General features: G+C 56.9%; 1 protein-coding gene across 2 annotated transcripts in view; it reads left to right on the top strand.

The window, feature by feature from the left end:
• Slx9 (SLX9 ribosome biogenesis factor) overlaps positions 1-19,310 on the top strand; it is a 42,177-nt gene extending 22,867 nt beyond the window's left edge. The window contains exons 3-6 of one of the 2 annotated variants that reach the window (XM_027922235.3): positions 3,076-3,144; positions 8,724-8,871; positions 12,842-12,907; positions 15,227-19,310. In XM_027922235.3, coding sequence (XP_027778036.1) covers positions 3,076-3,144; positions 8,724-8,871; positions 12,842-12,907; positions 15,227-15,350 — 407 coding nt within the window. In that variant the 3' untranslated portion in view covers positions 15,351-19,310. Of the gene's footprint in view, positions 1-3,075; positions 3,145-8,723; positions 8,872-12,838; positions 12,908-15,226 lie in introns of both variants that reach the window. The other variant, XM_027922234.3, reaches the window with a different exon arrangement.
• Positions 19,311-21,510: the final 2,200 nt, after the last annotated feature.

Raw genomic sequence — 21,510 nt, 5'->3', positions numbered from 1 at the left:
GAGTCCCCTGGGAGTCAGGGCATGGAGGCTCGTGCCTGTTCCTGAAGTGATGTCTGATGTAGCTTGATGGAACTTGCTTCTGTATTGTTTGTCCTTAGACATCGTGAGTTCTTTGTTGTGCTGGCCAGGAAAATCTGCATGCATCAGAAGTCAGGAGACAGAGTCTTGTACAGACGTGTTCTGGGGAGAGTGGGCCTGAGGCTGCAGCCACGTCACCTTGGGACAATCAGTCAAGGCCAAGGACATAGGGAGCTCTGTTTGCTGTGCTCTATAGCAGACTTGGGCACAGAGCTGCACACAGTGAGCTCATCGCCACCCACACTGTGCCCAGCCAGTGAGGCTCCTTTTCCTGCATGCAGGACTGAGCCAGGGATGCACTTTGCTGGGGCTCCCTGTAGGGTGGTCTTCTTCTCCAGGGGTGGTGACCATTCTCTCTGGTTTATGGCATAAACTTACACATCATGGCAGAAGTTCATTCTACCCATTGCCTGAGGACACACGGGCTGTGAGGGGTTCAGTGACAAGTGAGGGGCCCCTTGTCCTACACGCCAACTCCTGCAGCCCAGTGCTTGGCCCTGGCCTCTGTCCTCAGTCCTGCTTCTACACCCAGGAGCAGAAAGTTCTGCACTGGCCACAGGTAGTGTCCCCTTGCTGGCGATAGCCCATCTGGACTCTCTCTGAGCTGTGGCTGTCTGCAGTGCCAGTCTTAGAGCTGCCTGAGGCTCCAAATGGCATTGCTCAGGCCTCTGCAGGGCTGGCTTGTCCAACCTGTGTCCAGCCATCAGTTAACTTCTGGATTAGCTGAGGTCACACAGGGCACATGATTTTTGGTCCTGCCCCAGGTCTGTGCATTGGGGGCACATGGGCATGATGGGCCTGGAAAGTCCCACACCCTGCACCTGGAGGCCTAGTGCCCTTTCTGGTTGCTCAGTGAAGCTACACCTACGACCACATCTTGAGTCCTGGTTTATTTGGGGGACTAAACTTCCAGATCCCATATTCCCAGGATCCCTTCAGCAATGTGGTCCCCTGCGCACAGGTGAAGTCTCCACTCAGCCCAGACTGAGACTGCTCTACCTCTCTGATCAGGGCCCAGCTATCACATTGCACTGAGGTCCTCGTCCACAACAGTTCCCTGTGACCCTGGACATGTTACTGCCCCTTTTGAGCCTCAGTTTTCCCATTTGGGAAGTGGGGCCGGTCTGTCACATTCTTTTTTTTTTTTTTTGATACTGGGAATTTAACACAGGAGTGTTTTACTTCTGAGCTACATCCCAGCCCTATTTATTTTTGAGGTAGGGTCTCACTAAGTTGCTGAGGGCCTCAGCCTCCTGAGTAGCTGTGATTACAGGCATGCAGCACCACACCCAGCTCATTGGTTTCCTAGCTGAAGTGTAGCCAGTTCTGAGTGGCTTCGGGTGGTCAACTTGAGCTCACAGAGTGGCCGTCTGCCTTCACAGGTGATTGGTGGTGGCAGTGTGGGCCTTGGGGAGCAAGGCCTGTATCTGGCTGCATCTTTCCTGAGGAGGTGGGCGTCTCCAGCAGCCCAGGGGCCTCAGCAGCACCATAGACCCTGTGGCTTAAGTGGCAGTTTATGTCTCCTAGGCCTGGTTTCTTTCCTGAGCGTGTAGACAGTGTCTTCTCACAGGGTCGTCTTCTATGCCTGTAACCTGATGTTTTAAGAACACCAGTCAGAGCCGCGTGCAGTGGTGCATTCCTGTACGCCCAGCAACCCAGAGTCTGAGGCAGGAGGATCCCAAGTTCAGGGCCACCCTGGTGGTAGGGTGGGAGGTCGGTCAGTGACAGAGGGCACAGGGTGCTTGGCAGCCCTTGACGGGGAGCTGGTCTGGGCCTTTGTCTGTAGCTTGGCACACACTGCTCCAGCTTTCCTCATTTCCCTGAATGAGGGCACAGCTGCCCTGGCCCAGGCTCTGTGGCCCTGCAGTGTGGCGGTGGCTTCTGCTGTGCAGGGGACCAGCGGCCCTCCCTGTTGGGTGCAGCTTGTGCTTGTTTCCCCTGCCCTGGAGCCAGGTGAAGCTGTGCTGAGTGGATCGCCTTCAGAAGTGGCTGGCAGGGCTTCAGACCTGGCGCTGGACTGACGCATCTGTGGGGCCCAGGCTGTTCGCTTGTCTGAGCTTAGAGGAGCACGCCCCACTCCCACTGCTGCCCCGCCCTGGGACAGTGTGCTCCTCCAGAATTCTCTGAGGTGCAGCACGTGGAGAAGACCTGGGGTGCGGGAGGCTCTTAGTTTGAATGTGGTCAGCCTGGTTATAGAAGGGACAAGCAGCCGGATGACAGCTGAGTACTCTGTCATCCTCAGACTAGATGGGGCCAGTGGGCACAAGGCCAGCACTGGGGGTCCCTGACAGTGAAGGTGTCCAGCTTGGCTGCCTTCGCACCACCCCACCCCACCCCACGGGGAATCCTTCTTTTCTTCCTTCACTGGGGCTGTGGTGTGGGCTGAGAGCTTTCCTAGATGGAGTCCCAGGAACCCCAGTGCTATGGGACCAACAGACGGTGTTCCTCCAGTCCCTGGCACACATCCTTGAGGTACAGCCAAGAGCAGACACTGGATGTAACTACCTTCCTGTCCACGCTGGAAGAACACTTGTGTTCTCAGGGGGATATCTCCTTGGAGAGCCCGCTACCCGTCCACAGGCTTCTGCCCAGTTCAGGTTCCTCCCTGCAAGCTGTCCACTAGCCTCTTAGTGTGTGGCTGTCCTGTAGTCAGTCCTGAAGGTCAGCTTGGGGTGGGTCAGAGAAAGGGAAGGCTTTCTTGTTAGTAATGGCCTGGGCTTTCTGGGGGAAGTCCAGGGGTCTGTGGCTGTTGCCTTAAAGAGCTACCTGGTTGTGCTGGCACACTATAAACTGTCCCCAGTGCCACACGGAGCCTATGGAAGTTGAGGGCTTGCATGGCCCAGCTGCTGTGAGTCACAGCGGCCTGGGTGTGGGGCACTGCTGCCCTGGCCTCGACTTCAGGCTCTTCAGCCTCCCTGTGGGAGCTCTGGGCTGCCTGCTTCTGCAGAAACACTGTCTTGGACGCTCGTTACTCACCCACTTACTCTCTCTCCTCAGGTGCTGAGGCAAAGGCCATTTTGCCCAAGAAGGAGAAGCTGAGGCTGCGTAGGGAGCGATGGCTGCAGAGTAAGTCTATGCCCCATCAGCTGGGCACCCACACCTGCCTTGCTCTCCTCAGCTGGCGGCACCTCTGCCATAACTGGGCACCAGCTGTACTCCCCACTTGGGGGCACCAGGAACCAGAGGCAGACACCCAAGGGGGATCCTTCAGCTGCATTCATGACCACTGGTGTGGCCCGCTGACCACCGAGGTGCTGGAGGGCGTTAGGCAGGCCTGGTTACACAGCAGAGTGCAGTGGGCTGTCCTGGATTGGGGTGCAGCTGCCCACCTCTTGTGAGCCCCCGAGGGTCAGGATCTGCTCCTTTGGAAAGCTGCCGTGCTTGTCCCCTTGTTGGTCAAGAGGACCCGTTTCTGGGTCCTCCTCCAGGGCCTCTGGGAGGCGGCTCTGCTCCATCCAGCTAGACCTCTCCAGCAGGCCATGCCTCTCTCCTTGCTCCTTTTGGTTTGGAAAATGTAGTTATTTGTGATGCTGGATACTTGCTAATGTTTTTCTAAAGATTTTCTTCTTTCTTGGAAAAATACCAAAAATTGTTTGTGATTTTTTATTAGTTATGTTTTTAGTGTTATTCTGCCAACCTTGTAAAATTAATTTGGAACTTGTTCTTCATATTCTCACATGTTGAAATATGGATCAAGTTACTCTTGAAGATTTTAAAGAAAGTGTCATGTTTTTCAGAGGCAGTGCTAGGGGCAGTTTTCAGTTTCTTCCATAATTGATTTCTTGTTTTCTGTCACTTTTTGTATGTTTTAAAAAAAATGATTCATTCCTTCGTTTTCTTTTTCACAATTCCTTATCACAAAGTTGTACAAAACACTCTTAGTAAGGTAAAAGTTAATGGATCCTGGGCATTCAGACTTGAACATTTCTGGGGTATGTTTTTTTTTTTTTATTTTTGGTACTGGGAATTGAACTCAGAGGCACTTAACCACTGAGCCACATCCCAGCCCTTTTTATTTTTTAAATTTTGAGACAGTCTCACTAAGTTACCAAGCTTGGCTTTGAACTTGGATCCTCCTGCCTCAACCTGCGGAGTTGCTGGGATTACAGGTGTGGCCACTGTGCCCAGCGGGACTGTAGTTCTTACACATATTTGGGATGTGTAAGTTTTCATCTCTGTGCCAGGTTGTTTTGTTGTCTTGGAGTTGATTTTTGCTGCTCATGTCTTCCCCTGAAATAACCAAGTCAGCTCTGAACCTTGATGTTGAGTTGAGGATGTGTGTGCTTCCTGTTCCTAAACATCTGCCATGTTCTCTCCATCAGTCTTTCTTTGCACCCCCACCATTTCTGATTGGTGACCTTTTATCTTGTCCAATACAGAAAATTTGTAATTGTCATTCCTATTCTTGTTTTCCAAATGACTGTCTGTTTTATTAATCTCCTGTGCTGGCTTTCCTTAGATTTGTTTGAATGACCTAGTTCCTCTGTTTTCATTAGCAACGAAAGGCTGTACGTTGGCCTCTGGATGCAGCTACAGCTACATCTCCCAAGTTGTTTTTACTTAGTATTTTTTTTTTTTTTTTAATTTCAAAAACTTGATTCAGAAAAGTGAGAAGAATTTATAGTGAACACCCTTGTACTCACCACATGCATTTTACAACTAACCCTGTCTTTATTATGTAACTATTTATCCTTTCCTGTCCATCCATCAACAATTTTTAAATGATTCCAAAGAAGGTTGCAGGCTTCAGTAGGCTTCACACCAAATAATTCTGCTGGAGTTCGGTTGGTTTATGGAGACTTCCTCCCCTGCCCCCCCTTTGAAGACTGTGTTTACGTACAATGAACCCTGGTGTCTAACAGGTCAGAACACTTGCAGCTGAAGTCCCCTTCAGAGCACTGACCTTTCCCGTCACCCAGAGATCCCTTCCCTTCAGGATATCTCCCTTCCTAGCTGCCAGAGGGAGCGTAGTGGTCAGCTGTGATTGTCTGAAGGCCAGGTTTGGTGACTCCTGTGAGCCAAGTCCTGTGGAATGTGCTCTGTGTCTGTCTTCCTGCCAGGTTGCCCAATGCGGTAGCCCATGCCCCTCATGGCAAAGAAGCATCTCTGTGGCCCAGTCTTCTGTTTGTGGGCGCCTGGATTTTTCCATTTTTGGCCACTGTGAATAAGACTGTAATGAACATTCTTTTCAACTCTTTTCTGTGGACATGTTTTTGTTGCTCTTGTGTAAATACTTAGGAATAGAATGTGGGGTCATAGGGTAGGTGTGTGTTTAGTGTTACAAGCAGCTGCCAGACATATTTCTGAAGTAGTTGTGCACTTGCACCTCCAGCGGCATTGTGTGAGAGTTGTGGTGGCCTGCAGCCTTGGAGGTGTGTGTCTCCAGGCCTGGCAGTCTGGCGACCCTGGCCTGGGGTCATGGTGCAGTTAGTCCTCACGCTGTGGCAGAGACTTTTCATGTGCTTTGTCTTCAGTGACTTACATTTTTCTTGAGGCCCTTTGCCTTCTTATTATTGAGCTGTAAACATTCTTTATAAGTCCTGGGGACCAGTCCTTGGTCATTTGTGAGTTCACAAATATTTTCGTGTAGACCATGGCTTGCCCGTTTGTTTTCTTAGAAAAAAAGATTCTTTGATGACAGGAGTTTGTTTTGAGAAGTTTCTTCTATATTTTCTTACGTGGTTATGGTGTGTGTGTCCTACTTGAGAAAACTTAGCCTAACCCTGGGTCGTGAGGATGCTTTCTTTTGAAAGTTGTGTGGTCTGGATCTGCATTCGTGTTGTCTGCCGTGGGTCAGTGGGAGGGCCGCTCTCCTTCCCTTTGCAGACCTGTGTGGGCTGTGCAGTTATTGCCCACCATTCCTGATGAAGGCTCTCTTCACTGGCTGGCTGTGGCATCCAGGAGGCCTCTGGGGTGGGTCTGAACTGCACCTTGACAAGCTCATCCTGTCTGGGTTGTGGCAGCCGCAGGTGAGGCTGGAAGGCAGACGCGCACACGTCCTCCATCTCAGTGGCTCTTGCTATTCTTGGTTCTTGGCATTTCCGTATAATTTTGACCATTCGCACATCACTTTCTTTAAGAACAGCAGCGGCAGTTATGATGGGGATCGCATTGAATCTGCACTACACATCAGTTTGAGGAGCATCGCCCTTGCAGCCGTTTTGGCTCTGCAGGTCCATGAACATGGTATATTTCAACATTTATTTAGATTTTCTTTAATAATCACCAGTGTTATGTAGTTTTCAATATAGAAGGGTTTTGTGTGTGTGTTTGCTTTAGATAAACTTATTTTGGTATTTTATAGTTTTCAATGCTATTCTAAATGGAATTTTCTCTCACTTCTAGTATATAAAAGTATTACTGATTTTTAAAATCTTTGATTGATTTTTTTACATTTCTCTTGTACCCTGTGATCTCAGTGACATTACACGTCAGGCCGGGGAGCTATTCTGTGGGGCCTAGGGTCTTTGGGAATGCATGTTTTCTGTGGGTGGTGATTTTCCCTGGGTTGAGATATGTTGAACTCCCGTCAGTACGTGGCTCTGCTCCTGTCCTTGGGTTACACTGACTTGTTCTGTAGCCCTGAGGATCAGCTCGTGTCCCCTGCCCTTCCCATTCCTCCTGGGTGCCCAGCCTCCCCCGTCACCTTCTATCCCTTTGCTCTGCTTTGCTCACTCCCACTACTGACACCTGCAGCATGTCGCCAGATTGTCAGGGCTGTGGTCCTCGTGCCCCTGGGTGGGGGTGCCAGAGGATGGTGGCCCTTGAGAGTTTGCTGGGTTCCACCTGACTCCCCTTGGCCGTGCACACCCACTGCTGCTCCTGCTGTCCTCACGCTGGTCATTAGTCACTTGTTGGAGTTCGCCAGTCCCATAGGCGAGCCGTGTCCCCATAGTTTTGGTTTCTTTCCCTTGGTGTCTGGTGAAGTCCGCAGCTCTCACTGTGGTAGTGGCCTTTGGTTCCTCTTTGCTCATCTGTGGTGTTTCGCTTAACCTGTAACTGACCTTAGGAGCTGTGTGACGGAGGAGGTGGGGCAGCTCTGCTGCTCTCTGCTGGCCCGAGGGCTCACGCTCCTGCCACCTGCTGCAGGCGCTGTTTCCAACCCGCTCTGAGATGCAGCGGTCCTGCTCTCTTGCTGCCTGTTCTGTTTAAAACAGTGCTTGACCATTCTTATGCATTGAGTCTTTTTAAAAAAATAACATTGAGAATGAGCTTCAGGGTCTGCTTAACATCCTGTTACTTAGGCTGCATCACATCATGGTTAATCAGAAGAGCACAGGAGGCCCTGCCCACACGGCCACTGGCTATGCTAACTCCCCACACCGTCTGTCTGTCTGTCTGTCTGTCTTGAGCCAGGAGCCTCCAGGTGGGAGTGCCATGAGGCCGCAGTCTCCTGCCCCTGCACTGGGCTCATCCTGGAGTCCTCTGATGCTTGCTTGGGGCTTTTAGCAGGGCTTCCTCTGAGGAGCTCCTTCTGTTGGTGGCATTACTGACCCTTTACCATGGTTGGTGAAGTTCACCGGCTCTGTTCCTGGCACTCCTTGCAGGGGCAGGCTTCTCCCCGTTGGTCCCTCCTCAGTTGGGGCTGTGGGAGTCGCCACCTCCCTGTCACTGAGCGTCCTTGCATGCCGTGCATTACCCAGTTGGGCACTCCTATAGCTGACGTGTGGGCTTTGTGTCTGTCTTCAGGGGCACAGCAGGCCTCTGCCGAGCTGTCCTGGTTCTGGGGTCTGCAGCCCCAAGGGACCTTGCCCTGGAGCAGCCCTGCCTGCTCGCTGCCCTCCTTCCACCCAGGGCCAGTCCAGCTCTCCAGGCTGTGTTGGCTCCCACAAAGAGAGACTGGTTTTGGTGAAGGGCTGAGTGACAGGGCCTCGTCTGCTGCAGCACCTGGGAAGGAGGTTTTTGTCCAGGATCTGCACCCTTCCCAGCAGCCACTTGCAGGCAGGTGTCGCGTTGGAACGCATCTTCATGGTGGTTGTGAAGGTGAACATCAGACCCTAAGGCTGTGCCTTCTGCCTCCGCCCTCTGCAGTCCATGTACAGGGTAGAGCCTGCACCTCCCCTTTGTGTCTCTGGCCCTCTGCCCCCTTGGGCCTTTCCTCTGGGCCCTCCCCACTCTGCTGTGTTGCGCAGCTTATACTGTTTACCCCCCTCCCCACATGGGGCTCTTTCTCCCTCCTGAGGGCTCAGCGGGGCGCCACGCCAGCCCTAGTTGCCTGGAGCGCAGCTCTCCCGTTAGCAGCCTGTAGGTGCTAAGCCCAGGGCATGTTTGTACCTCTGTGCCCACTCTCCAACCCCGTGCCCAAGCCCTGCACCAGCCTCTCTGTGCAGAGGAAGCTCAGTCCTCGCTGCCACAGCTCCAGGCTCATAATCAGCCCTGTAATTAAAAAATGTGCCTCTGTGCTTAAGGGGAAAAAATAACTCAGAGCCGGCCTTCCCCCAGTCCTCAGGAGTGGGGTGCTGGGGACAGCGGGAGGTGGGGGTACTGTCTGCCTGCACGGGGGAGGCAGAGCCGGGATCAGGCGCTGGTGGGCCTGCGTCTGGGCCCCTCTGGGTATGCCACCATGGGCAGCCACCAATGGCTCTGAGCTGTGTCTTGTACTTTGGCATCTACTCTGTACCTAACTCCTGTCTCCTGTGCCTCAGAAATTGAAGCCATAAAGCTGGCAGAGCACAAGCTCAAGGAGGAGCGGAGACGCAGGGCCACGGCTGTGGTGGGGGACCTGCACCCCCTGAGGGACGCCCTGCCCGAGCTTCAAGAGCTGGAGGCAGGCAGGCGGCAGCAAGCCAGAGGGTGAGTGTCCAGCACACTTCCAGAGCTGTGGCCAGAGGATATGTGTCCCATGGGGAGAAAGGGGGCCAGGGGCCACGAACCAGTGCTGCAGCCGTGCTTGCCCTGGGACCCTCACACTGTGCAGAAGCCTTGAGCCAGTGTGGTCCCCCCCCCCGGTAGGTGACCTGGCCAGCTCTGCAGACAGCTCCTTTCTCATGCTGCTGTCACTCCTGGCCCAGTGGCAGCTGGTCCCACTGTCGGCCTCAGCCTTCTCTCAGCTGCCCCTGCATGTGTGCCTGAGCCTGCTCAGGGCCTCCACAGATGACGAGCATCTCCCTGCTCTTCCCGCTGCTCTCACAGCGGCCATTGCCCAGTTGACCTTCGCCAGCCACCTGACGGCACTCTCCCTCCCTGGTTTAGTCCCTGTGATCAAAATACTTGACAAGAATAACAGGAAGAAATGTTCAGTTTGATTTTCGGGGTCTCAGTTGGTAGACGGCTGACTCCTTTCCTCTGGGCCTGAGGAGAGGCAGGACAGGGTGATGGAAGGGCATGGTGGAGGAGCGCTGCTCTGTTCAGGCAGCCAGCGAGCAGAGGGGAAGGGGAGGGCGCAGGGAGGAGGCACCCTTCCAGGGCAGCCCCCTGCCTGCAGTGAGCACCAGGCCGCCACGCAGACTAGGGCCCAGCTGCCTCACCTCCTGGCACTACTGCATGGACCTTCAACCACAGGGCTCCTCCACTTCCTGCAGAGGGCAACCCCGGGGGACAGGCACTCCTCGTTACTGGGCCAGGGGTGCCCGGCAGGAGTGTGGAACCCGCCTGCAAGCTCAGTGCACAGAGCCCAGCTCATCCACATCGGGCAGTAAAGAGAAGACAGGCGCAGGGCAGGTCTGGCCTGGGCACCAGTTGACAGGGGCTTGAGGGGACAGATGGGAAGCGTCAGGGGCATTTTGTTCTGTCACAGTTGCTGGACTTTCATCATTTATTTCTGTCATTTCTAATTTTGCTTCTTTAAAAATAATTCTTTCTCCTACTGGATTTCCATCTGAGGAGAAACGGGCTGTGTGCAGTTAGATGAGGGATTGCCCTTCCACAGGGCTGGTGGTGACATGCCACGGGGCCAGATGGTCACAGGCCGGCTTCCCGACACAGACGCTCCCAGAACATTCGGTCCAGACGAGGAGCTGCCACCGGGTCGAGACTGGATGTTGGACAGTGCCAACAGTACAGATTCCATTCCTGGTTCTGGAGCAAACAATGTGACCCTGGCCAAGGGTCCCTTCCCTCTTTTCAGTTTTCTCATCTGAAAAATGTGCTTGGCTCCCAGCAGGGAGAAGCCTGTGTAAACAGGCCGCCTGCCCAGGGAGGAGGGGGTGTGTGGCGCTCCAAGTAGGCTGTGCTGGCCTGGGCTAGCCTGGGCTGCTCTGGGCTGCTGCTTGTGGGAGGGGCAATCCCTCCTGCTCAGCCTCCTCTTCATTGGGGTCCCTGCCCTCCTCCTGGGCACCCCAGGTGTCAGGGCATCTTGGCTGTGGGCAGCCATTGGAAGACTGTCCACTTGAAAGCAGCTTCAGGCCCATGGCAGAGCTCAGCCTGTTGACCTCGCCCCCAGCTGCCTGTTAGCGGCCCCCTCTGGGACGCTGCCATCTCGGGATGGAGGGACTGCGGTGTGCCAGAGTATAGTAAACTTCAAATGATACTTCCTGAAGTCCTCCCCTCTACCCAGGACCCCATGGGCAGCATGTGACACTTGGCCCTCGTGTCTCGAAGCCTCCTCCTGGCTGTGAGGCTCTCACTGTCCTTGGCTTCGACCTTGAAAGTTCTGAGGGGGCAAGTCAGGCACATCTTAGATGTCCTTAGATGGAATGCTTCTCACGTGTCCGTGCATGGGTTGGGGGTGGAGTTGTCAGGAGGAAGCCCCAGAGGTGACGTGCTGCATTTATGACATCCAACCAGGCGCACATACCAACCCAACTGGATATCATGATGCTTGGCACCTGGGCCACCTGGGGAGGTGTGCTCAGCAGGTCTCTCTGCAGTGACTCTCCCTTTCCTCGGTGCTCTCTGGAAGCAGGTGGCTCTGCATGGCCCAAGCTCAGGTGGGGAGCGATGCTCCTGTTCCCCGAGGACATGGGATTCTGTAGAAGTGACATGGGATTCTGCCACAGTGGGGGCTTTGTCCGTTCCCCACTTACTTGCTGGCCAGATGCTTGCTTAATGGCGGTGTGAACTCACAGGTGTATTTTGTACTTGGGCTCTAGCCCAGGGCTGCTCCTCTGTTGCTGAGGCTGTCCCAGCCTCCTCATAGCCCCTGGGTCCCTCTGACCTGTCTGTCAGGGTGGGGGTCACTGGGTGCTTCTGAGTGCTTCTCTTGCAGGCATCAGTAGGTGCTTCCTGCTCAGGCCCGCCACCCGCTGCTTCTCCAAGGAGCCCTGGTTCTTTGCCTTAGAGGGGTGATGCCAAGGTTTGGCACTGGGGCGCCGTTCACTCCTGGGGAGTCAGCTGGCAGAGAGACGCCCACGTGTGTGCCGGCCTGTGCCGTTCACATGGGGTTGGTGGGGAGTGGTTCCCCAGACGCCTCACTTCTGCCACCAGTTGCCAGTGTTGGCTCAGGACTGCTCACTCTCCGGCTTGGTGGTCTCTGGAAGGTCTTGCTGGACTCCTTGGTCACAGTTGTATAGCAGAGGCGTAGAGGCTAAAGCCAGCTGAGTTGTCAAGACACAAGGACAGAGTACGGGGAGGCCTGGGTGGGCTTCCAACCATCCCCTCCCCGTGGAGTCTGGAGAGCTGGTGGGGGAGGCCCAGTCCACTCTGAGCCTCACAGGCGGCTCCCACAGCCAGCGAGGCAGCGGAGCCAGCTGCTTGTCCACTGGGAGAGAAGCTCCACTGCATGGTGGCCCCAGAGGCACTGGGCCTCACTGCCCCTTGCCCCACTTGCCTCTGCCTCATTGGATGGTTCCTGGGGCCTCTGGAGGGAGGAGCAGGCGGGCGAGGACTCGAGGTGCCTCCTGGTATTCTGGGTCAGGAGCCCGGCCAGGGCTAGAGTCGTAGAAAGCTGGAGCTCAGGCACTATTTTGAGTAGACACTGAATGTCTTTCATTCATATTTTAAAAGAAACATGAATAAGAAATTAGGTCTCCTGTTCTGGAGGCTAAATTTAGGTGCTGGCCTGGGGCTTGGTGGTTTTCTGTCCTTTCTCTGGGCCACCTCCCTCTGGGGTGTCTGGCTCTGCCTGGCAGCTCCCTGGGGAGAAGCCCAGTGGATGTCCCATCACAGTCTTCCCTCCCGCTGACCACAGGGAGGGTGGGCAGAGCTGCCTGATACTGTCCCCAGGAGGTGTGGGAGCTCTGCTAGGCATTCCCACCCGCCCCTCAGTCTGGCCCCCTGAGGTGGTCTGAAGCTTCCCAGGAAGTGGCATGTCACAGTGGCCTGGTCTGTGCCCTAGCCTCGTGGTGGGCTGCGTCTCCCCTTCCTGGAGCATCCCTCAGCTCCTGCAGGGGGATCACAGCAGAGTGGCAGGTGGAGCACTCCTCAGTCACAGAGCATGGCCCTCTAGAGAGGTCAGAGGATGGCAGATGTTGGGGACTTGCCTGTTGTGGCAGCAGTGGTGTAGACTTCCCAAGCAGGCCCTCTGCCCAGGCAGTCAGTCTCACGTGTCCCCTGGGCCCAGGGTCTTTACTGGCTGTCCATCTGGATGGCGTGCTCTTGGGCTCAGGCCTGGTGGGTGGGGGATTCAGTGTGAAAGTCGGGAGCTATGCACCCTTGGGTGGTCGCCTCTTCCGTGTCACATGGGAGCTTTGAGTGGTGGACAAGTCCCAGTTGTGTGGGTGTCAGCTCTGGACATGGTGGTGAGGCTAGGCCTGCATGAGCTGAGCAGAGCAGATTCGTGGGGACTGCACCGTCTGGTCCGAGAGACTGGGAGCCATGTACACTCAGGGCAGATGTGGGGTGAAGTGGTCCTGGGCTGACTTTGTGGCCTCTCTGTCCACAGCAGGGTGAGCAGCAGACCCAGACCAGCCGAGCTCAGCCGGATGAGCGCAGCCCAGAGACGGCAGCTGCTGTGAGTACTGGCTTCGCCCCTCGAGGCTCTGCTCTTGCTTAATGCTGACTCTGGGTGGCTGTCTTCCTTCTTCCTGAAGAGAGAAGCTGCAGTGGGTCCTGGAGGCAGGTTCTGAGTGCAGCAGCCAGCTGCCGAGGGCAGCGTTCCAGGGGACTGCCACACCCTCCACGCTGTGTCCCTTCCTTCCCCTGCTGGGGCGTGTGCCCTGGCTGCAGTTAGCCCCCTGTTAGCGAGGCCAGGAACCCAGCAGGAGGGTCAGCACCCCATTGTCTGCAGAAGTTGGTGCCCTGGTGTTGTCCTGAGTGAAACAGGGTCCATCCCGTTTCACACCGTGGTGAGGTCTCTGCTCCCTTCAGAAGCAGTTGTATTCTTTGTCTCGGGTGACTCTGCCGAGGCATTTCTTCGTGTGGAATGCTCTTCAGTGTGCTGAGGCCCCCTGTGCCTCCTGTGCATGGTTAGGACCTCTAGTTGCTCCTGGGGGGAGCTTGTCTTGAACCGGGGCCTCCTGTGTCTGGCTCCTCTCTAGAACCATTGTGCCTCAGCTGGGCCTCCCTGTCTCCCACATCCTCCCCTAACCCGTTTCACTCTGGATACTTTCTGACCCTGAGTTTGTGTCTTATAGATTTTGTGCCGATTTGAACCAACTTCTTCATCAGCAGCTTTGAAGGCAGTTTGTGTAGGCAAAAACCCTCTCTGTGGCCTGCTGCTCCCTGTCCGTCTCCCTGCCCCAGCCTCTCCCGGAGCCCAGCCTGCCCAGGCAGCTGCCTCTGCAGGGTAGCTAGGTAGGGCTGTTGCTTCCTAGGACTTACCCAGCTCCAGCCTTGTGTGTGTGGTGCCCAGTAGTCTCCCTTGTCCCTGTTGACTGCACTGCCTTTGGAGGCTACTCAGGGTTGTGACCCCTGGCCTCGTTAGGTTGAGTTTGGTTTCCTGTTGTTTGTGTGCAGTATCTGAGGGGAGAAAGAGGAAGCAACTTGTTTACTAACTGGATTTGAAGCCAGAATTCTAGATTCCTCCTTGTGTCCATAGTACCTTACCAGTATTCATGGGGCGCTCAGATCACCCAGAGAATTGGTTTTCTTGACCCCAAGACCTGAGGGAAGTATGTGCTTCGTCCCCTGCATGCTCAGGCAGAGCTGTTCCTGAGGGGCACTGGCTGGGCACGTCTCAGTGCTCCTGGGGGCAGGTGCCACTGACCGAGGAAGGGGCTGTCCTCAGGTGGATGGGCACCCCCAGTGGTGCAGTGTGCCCCTGGGGGTCAACCCAGCTGCTAGGAACCAGGAGCCCTGTGCTGCGCCCAGGCAGCCTCCACCCACACATGTGCTTCCGAGCACCTTTCAGGGAGTCTTGGCTCCCTTGCCAGCCCTTGGCCTTGGCTGAGGCTCCAGACTTCTGAACCCAGTTCAGGACTTTGCCACCGGCCAGCAAGCTCACTGCCAGGGTGGCCCAGGTCCTGGCCGAGAGCCCATCACTGAGTCCTAGCTATGACTGACCAGCACCCCAGTGGTCTTGCCTGGGCCAAGGTGGCAGCCTTCTGCTGCAGGGTGAGACATCGGCTAACAATTGGCAACTCCTGGGCCTCCAGGGCAAGGCCAGAGGATGGGCTTGGCCCTCTCTGCACTCACTCAGGCTGTCCCTGTGAGCCCTACGCGGCCTGTCCTGGAGCCTCCAGCCTCGGTTTCACGTGTGGGATTTGCACCTAGGTTCCTTTTGTCACCCCCTGGTCACCTGGCTGAAGTGCCGAGTACAGAGCTCTCCTGTAGGGTGGCACGGCCATGCTGGGATAGGGAGAAAGGGTGAGAGGGCCTGGCCCTGTGGTCTTGTGCATCTCCAAGCAGAACAGGCTGGCTGTAGGGGTCAGGGTGGCCTGGGGCTGTGCCACCCTGTCACCATGGCACCCAGGTCCTTGGTTTCTCCCCGCCTGCTCGTGGCTCTCGTGTGCATCTATTTTGGGCTTGCCAGGGAGAAAGCCACCTCTTACGTAAGGCAGCATGTCTGGGGTGTGCGTGCTGTTGCCACTCCCCATTCTCAGTTCCTACCTTAGCAGCAGCCCGTCAGGCCCCTCCTGGGCACGCTGGGCGACCCCCACTATAAATTCCACAGGTGGGTCTAGGGCTGTGAGGAGACTCCAGGGCTGTCACTCCCCATCTGTCGGGTTTCCCTGGGAACTGAGCACTGTGTTCCACGTATCCACTCCAGTGTCTGGGATTGGGGAGAGGTCAGTCCTGGGGTATTGAGAGCTTGCCCTTGGCTCTCTTCTCTGCGGGGCCTAAGGGGACTCCTGCCCTGCTACCTGCTGACCTCTGGTCTCCATTCTTTCAGTGAGGAAGAAAGGACCCGGTTTCAAGAGCTGCTGACCAGCCCAGCCTACAGAGCCAGCCCCCTGCTGGCCATAGGGCAGCAGCTGGCTCACCAGATGCAGCTGGAAGGTGGCAGCCAGCTCTAACAAGGGCAGCGGTGTGCTGTGAGCTCTGAGGGACGCACATATGGACAGAGGTGCCCAGAGAGGGCTATCTGCCTCTGACTGTCCCCTGAGCCTAGATGGACATCCTCTCCCAGGTCTTTGAAAGCAGTCTTTAGAACAAATGGAGGACTTCATGGATTCCTTCCTATGCGTCACCAGGCCCTTCCCATGGGTCCACTTCCACTTTGGAATCTCCTGCATTTCCTACAGCTGGGCTGACCCTGGGACAGCTGCCCCACCTCCCCTCAGGACAAGCCACACCCCCAGGCTGGGCTCCACGCTCCTGTGGTAGACACCAGTGGGTTTGCCAGGCCTGCACTCAGACCACCTGGACATCACCAAGAGGCACCACCGATGCCCTGCTGCAGCCACAGCACATCTGGAGAAGGAATCTCACTGCAGGTGACCCTGATCACAGGGAAGGCCTAAGGACAGCGCCTGCTTGGTGAGCTCCTCCACAGACGCAGCCCACAGGTCCCCGGTGCTGTGCAACCCCGTGGGCTCTCCCTCAGCAGCCGCCCTCCCTCCTACGTGGGCCTCATCGTTACGTGGGCCTCATCGTCTGTGGGCTGCAAGCTGTGCTCTGTGAACTTGGGCACAGATGGCCTTGCACAGAGGCTGTCCGTGACAAGAACAGATGGGCACTGTGGACAGGCCTGTGAGGGTGCACACAGCTCAGTGGGGCTCGGTGGCTGGGTTGCAGGTGGCCATGTCTTCCTCGTGATAGTTGGTACAGCCCGAGGTGTCTTCCTGGGGAAGGTGTATTCATGATGTGCTATTTTAAGAGAGAGCTCCTGGCTTCCTGGTCTTCAATGTTTTGTCTAACCTGGCTGTCCTGGCCCGTGGCCACCTCTGGTGATGCACCTATCAGGGCTGGGGGCCCTGTCTTCTGCCTGGAAACCAGGGCTACCTTGGGAGTCCTACTTGGGAGAGCAGACCACAGGCTGTGAAGCCAGCCTCCAGCTTGCTGGGAACAAGGATAGGAGCCAGGGTCCTGGGACATGGGACAGACTTAACAGAAGAGGAGCTAAACGGGCACCCCCTTGCCTGCGTGGGCCTCTCGGTCGCCCAACAGAGTGGGGTGTTGCCTCTCTCTTCACAGGAGCAGAGCACCTGTCACCCAGTGTTGTGCTGCTGGGGCACCTCGTGGAGGCAGGGTCTCTGGGCAGGGTAGGTCAGGCTGTTCTTCCCCAAGTAGCCCACCACTTCCCCAGCCGCCCGTGTGGAGGGCGCTGGGGTCTGAGCGTGCTGCAGCAGCTGGTCTGGGTCACCTCTGTCTTCATAAGATGAATATGAAGGTTTTCAGTGAGGTTAAGGGAAGAAGCCTCGGTTCAGTTGTTTTCGTGAATAGACCCTGGAGCCCTGAGTTCCGATTTAAAGGGTAAATAGCAGATAAAAGCCCTCTGAGGCCCAGCAAGGCCATGGGGCCTCCCTAACAGGCAGAGGCTGCAGACCCTGCTTGGGAGGCCTCATCACGCACAGCACTGGCCCACGCACAGTGGGGAGGCGCAGGCACATGTCTCCTAGAGAGTGGGCGCCTGTAGGGCGGGCAGGGTGCTGCTGGAGTGGGACCTTAGTCTTCCAGAGGCCTGTGCTGTGGGAGGAGGTCAGGTCTGGGGTCAGGCCTTTGAAGGAGTGTCAGGACCCCGGCCCTCCTCTCCTCTGTCACCTCCCTGGCCACTGCAAGGTGAGCAGGCCCAGAGCGCAGCCAGGCGGTCATGCGTGAAACGATGGGACACAAGGAGCCCCCTCCTTCCAAGTTCCTTCTTCCAGGGTTCTGTCAGCAAGGGACAGCTGACGATGCCTCCCTGGAGGAAGGGGCCCACACAGTGGGGTCTCTAGGCAGGCCCAGGCCATTGCCCAGCACCCCTTTGTCCTGAGCTGGGCTGCACCTGCCCATGGAAGGGAACTTGTGGAGGTCTGGGGAAGGGAGGTGAGGGGACCAGGACCCAGCACCCGGGACACACCATCCCCAGGAAGCAACCTCTGCCCACTGCAGGCCCTTCTCCCTGCTCTGGCAGCCATGTCCCAGTCACCAGCTGCCTGACGAGCAGCATGGCAGACTTCAGGCAGCCTGGGGCTCTGCCTCCACACCCCCATCTCAGGGGGCCTCCCTTGCTGAACAGCGTCCAGGGACTGCCATGGCAGATGACGACACTTGGCCCAGGATAGGGTCCCGTCCCAGTACACCCGTGTGTGTGCGTGGCAGATGCTGAGGTCGGAACTGCGTTCAGTGCCCACTGGCAGCCGTGGCAGGCGCAGGACACCCATGTCACTGAAGTGCACGTTTCCCTGTGGCTGGACAGGGCCTGGGGTCCTCAGGCTGTCCTCCCTGCATGGCCATCAGGGGACAGCGCCTCTGCTTCTGGCTGCTGGTGTTGCTGACAGCCGGGTGTCTCGTGGCCCCAGCCATATCCTGTGTCTGTCTGGTCTTAGCACACCACTCAGCCTCACTCCTCGTGGTCTCATCTTAACCAGTCAGGTCTGCAGTGACTCCCGTTTCCAAATTTGGTCACATTCTGAGGTCTTTGGACATGAAATTTGAAGATGTCCTTGGGTTGGGGGTTTCTTGGGTACCAGAACTTTTTTTTTTGTACTGAGGATGGATGGAACCCAGGGGCGTTTTATACTGAGCCGCACCCCAGCCCTTCCTATTTTTTGAGATGACGTCTCACTAAGTGGCTGAGGCTGGTCTGGAACTTTTAATCCTCTTGCCTCAGCCTCTTGAGATTACAGGCAAGCACCACCAGTCCGGCGGGCCCTGCAGTTCTAGAAGCCCCCATCCCTGCCTGGTGACACATGGCTTGGTGGGGCAGGGAAGAAAGGTGTTGGTGACGCAGGCGAGGACCTGCGTGCAGCAGAGCTGGGCTTGGGGTTGTGGGGAGGGGCCCTGCCAGAGGGGCTGGGCTGGGAGGCAGGACTCTCTCTTTGAGGTTGAGCACCTGCACGCCTGTGCCTGAAGGTTCCTGAGGGCACAGACCCGCACTTAGGGTACCTAGAAGGGGTGCTGCTGGGTGAGTGAGTGGAGGGCTGGGTGGCTGCGCCCTGCACCTGGCTCCCACGTCCCCGGCAGCCCTCCCCCTCGGTCTCCATCCACCTAGAGCCTGGCCTCCTTCCCTGCTGTCAGGGCCATGAGCCAACTAGGGCACCCAGGAGGAGCAGATGGGTTACCCCAGCAGGGGGTCTTGGAGGAGGTGGAGGGGGGCCAGGTGGCACTGCTGCAGCTTGTACCTTGCACTGGGGGTGGCCTGGAAGCAGCAGGGCCTGTGCCCCGGCCCTGAGGGGTTGGCCTGCCTGGCTTCACACTTCCACACTGAAGTTGGTCGGAGGCATGACCACCCTGTCCACACAGGCTTTGTTCAGAAGAGGCTGTCTCTGGCTCGTCCACCCCAGCCTGGGCCACAGCATGGCTATTGAGTGAAGGCTAATGAGACATCACCAGACTTGTCCTGGGCAGGTGGGCAGTGGCCCCCAGCACAGCTGGAGGTGGGCAAGACACCTACACTGACGCGGCTCCCAAGCTGGGAGGCTCCTGTGCTGCTCGGGAGCCAAGTGCTGAATACACAGCAGGCATGTTGCTTCTGGAATGTTCCTTGTGCAGTGATAACATCATCCGAAACCTTGGGAGGTGCTGGCTGCCACCCAGGTCCTGCCTGCATGTGACTCCCCGGGATACCGGGCCTCCAGCCTCCAGCGTGTTCTCCACTGCAGCCTGTGACCTGGCTTGGGTTTCTGAGGATGCGAGGAGCTGCAGGCTGGCAGATGGCAGGAGGTGGCCCTGCTACCTTCCTCTGAAGCCCTGCTTCTGGGGCATCTGGCCTTGGCTCCTCCATAGACCCTGGCCCTATTGTAAAGTCAACGAGTCCCAGTTGGGCTGTATTTTTCTTGTAAAGGTGTAAAAATAATGTGAGTTAAAACAGTGATTTCAGGCCCACTCCTGGAGCTGGGTTGTGTTTGAGTCTTCCTTAAGACTGAAATTGAAATGTCAGAATTTTGTAGGATGTCACTCGGTGAAAAATGAGCAGTCACTTGTGTTTCTGAATCCAGGCGTTTCTTCCTGAAGGAGCAGATGCAGAGGCTTTGGGGTCCCTGCAAGGCCTTTTGGGGCCTGGGGCCTCATCCCTCTTGTCCACATCACCAGAAACAGGCTCTGGAGCCAGAGACGGGCATCCCTGGCTGGGAAGCCCAGGGGTGGGGCTTGTCCTCCCTGGTGGGGAGACGAGGCCTGAGGGGAGGCTTCCACCAGGCCCACTAGACCTGGGGAACCAGGTGCTAGGTGTGGGGCTGCTCCCTGCCCGTGAGCCTACCCCCAGGCCTTCCGCCCTTGACCCAGGGCAAGTGAGGTACACCCATACCACGTGCGCACCAGATACTGCACACACCTGCAGACGCTCACACACAGGCCTCCAGGCACCTTGGTTTCTCATCTGGAGAGAGATGGTTTCATGGAGGGATCCTGATTCCCCTGGTGTCCCCCAGTCACCTCAGTAGGTGACAGGCAGGACCCATGTCAGGACTGCTGGGGCACGACCCCCACTGCACCTCCTGGAGTGAGCCACAAGCCTTCTTGTCGTTTGGTGTCTGGGTTTTCTGGAGAGGCGGTGGTCTCTTCGGGAGCTGGTTCTCATTACCTGATGAGGCGTGACTGGGGGCTGGGCACAGGGCAGGCCTCTGCTCACTCTGCAGGAAGGATCTCTACAGCCTTTCTTCTCACCTCCTGGGACCCTGGCGTCTCTGGCACGTGGCCCAGGATCTGACTGGAGCAGCCTGGCCTGCCCAGTTGTGGCCCAGCTCCTGCCCAAGCCTGTCCCTTGGCAGGGCCATGTCTAGCTCCACCCCATTCATTCAGCCATCTGTTCTGGTGTGATCTTTGTCCAGCCCCTGCCACGTGCTGCAGGAGAGAGGAGACCCATCCCACGTGAAGCTCATCTGTGGATGTGTCAGTGCAAGACTTCATGATGCCATCGGCAGCCCAGGCGCCACTGTCTCGTACTTGTCCTCATTCTAGAGTATGGCCGAGCAAGCCCCAGCCATCACATGCACATCCCAGGCAGGAGGAAGAAGGAACTAGGAAGGGTTACTTTTACTAGGAAGGTTACTTCTGTTCTCTTGTAAAAGCTTTTCTCCAGGCCCACCCAGCCATGTCCACTTCCACCTCTAGCCAGGGCTGGTGTGATGGTTTGGTCCCTGGTGCAGCAGTGTCCAGTGGCGGGGCCTTTGGGATGGTGGTTGGGTCATGGGGACTCTGACCTCATCAGTGGATCCGTCCAGCAGCCAGGAGCCGAGTGGCTTCCTCCACCACACAGTCCAGCTGCTGTGAAGCTCTGCCTCAGCTCCAGCCCAGGGCGATGCAGCCGCTGGCCATGGGCTGAGCCTTAAGCCCTGATCCAGATGACCTTTCCCCTCTGAATTGTGCAAGTCGTGGGGTTCCAGTCAGCAGCGAAAATGCCATCCAGTGCACCCAACTGGCGTCCCCTCCCCAGGTGGGAGGGAGGTGGGGCAGCAAGGAGAGCTGAGCGAGGGGAAGAAAGCTCCTTCCCGGGAGCGCCCTGTTCCTGACCACGTGACCCCACCTTGGTCAGAGACTTGGCCAGGGCAGCGGGCCTGCTGTGTCCAGTGCACCCTGCTGCCCTTTGAGGTTTGTAGTCAGTGGGGCGGGGGCAGGGGTTGGTGATGCTGCCATGGGGCTGTGCACGAGGGCCAGGACACTAGTGGGTCTGTCCTGCAGCCAGACTGGGCATGCAGGCCAGGAAGCCCTGAGCAGAGGACCCCACTGTGCCCCTGATTTCCTGGCACCACAGGGACGTCCTGCACCCGCAGCTCCACCTGCCAGCCGTGGAGACGGGGCTGAGGGGATGTGAGACGCCCACAGGGTTCTTCAGCAGTGGGTGGTCGAGGCCATCTCTTCAGGCAGCTCTGGGTGGGTGGGGAGTTGGGGGCCTGGGTGCAGCCCTGACTGCTCAGCCAGCCCTGCTTCCAACACCTTTCCTGGAGGCCACGAGGTCCCAGGAGGGGTTGGCCTGACAGGACCCCTGAGTTCCCACCCAGTGACCACAAACCAAGGTCTGGACCTTCTCAGCAGGAACTGACCACATGGATGTCCATGGGCTGCCCTCAACTGCAGGCCATGGTCTGTGCTCTA

Source organism: Marmota flaviventris, chromosome 8 (genome assembly GCF_047511675.1).
Source record: "Marmota flaviventris isolate mMarFla1 chromosome 8, mMarFla1.hap1, whole genome shotgun sequence".
Classification (NCBI taxonomy): Eukaryota; Metazoa; Chordata; class Mammalia; order Rodentia; family Sciuridae; genus Marmota; species Marmota flaviventris.
The sequence above is the reverse complement of the archived record's forward strand: the minus strand, read 5'-3'. Positions and strand labels throughout refer to the sequence as shown.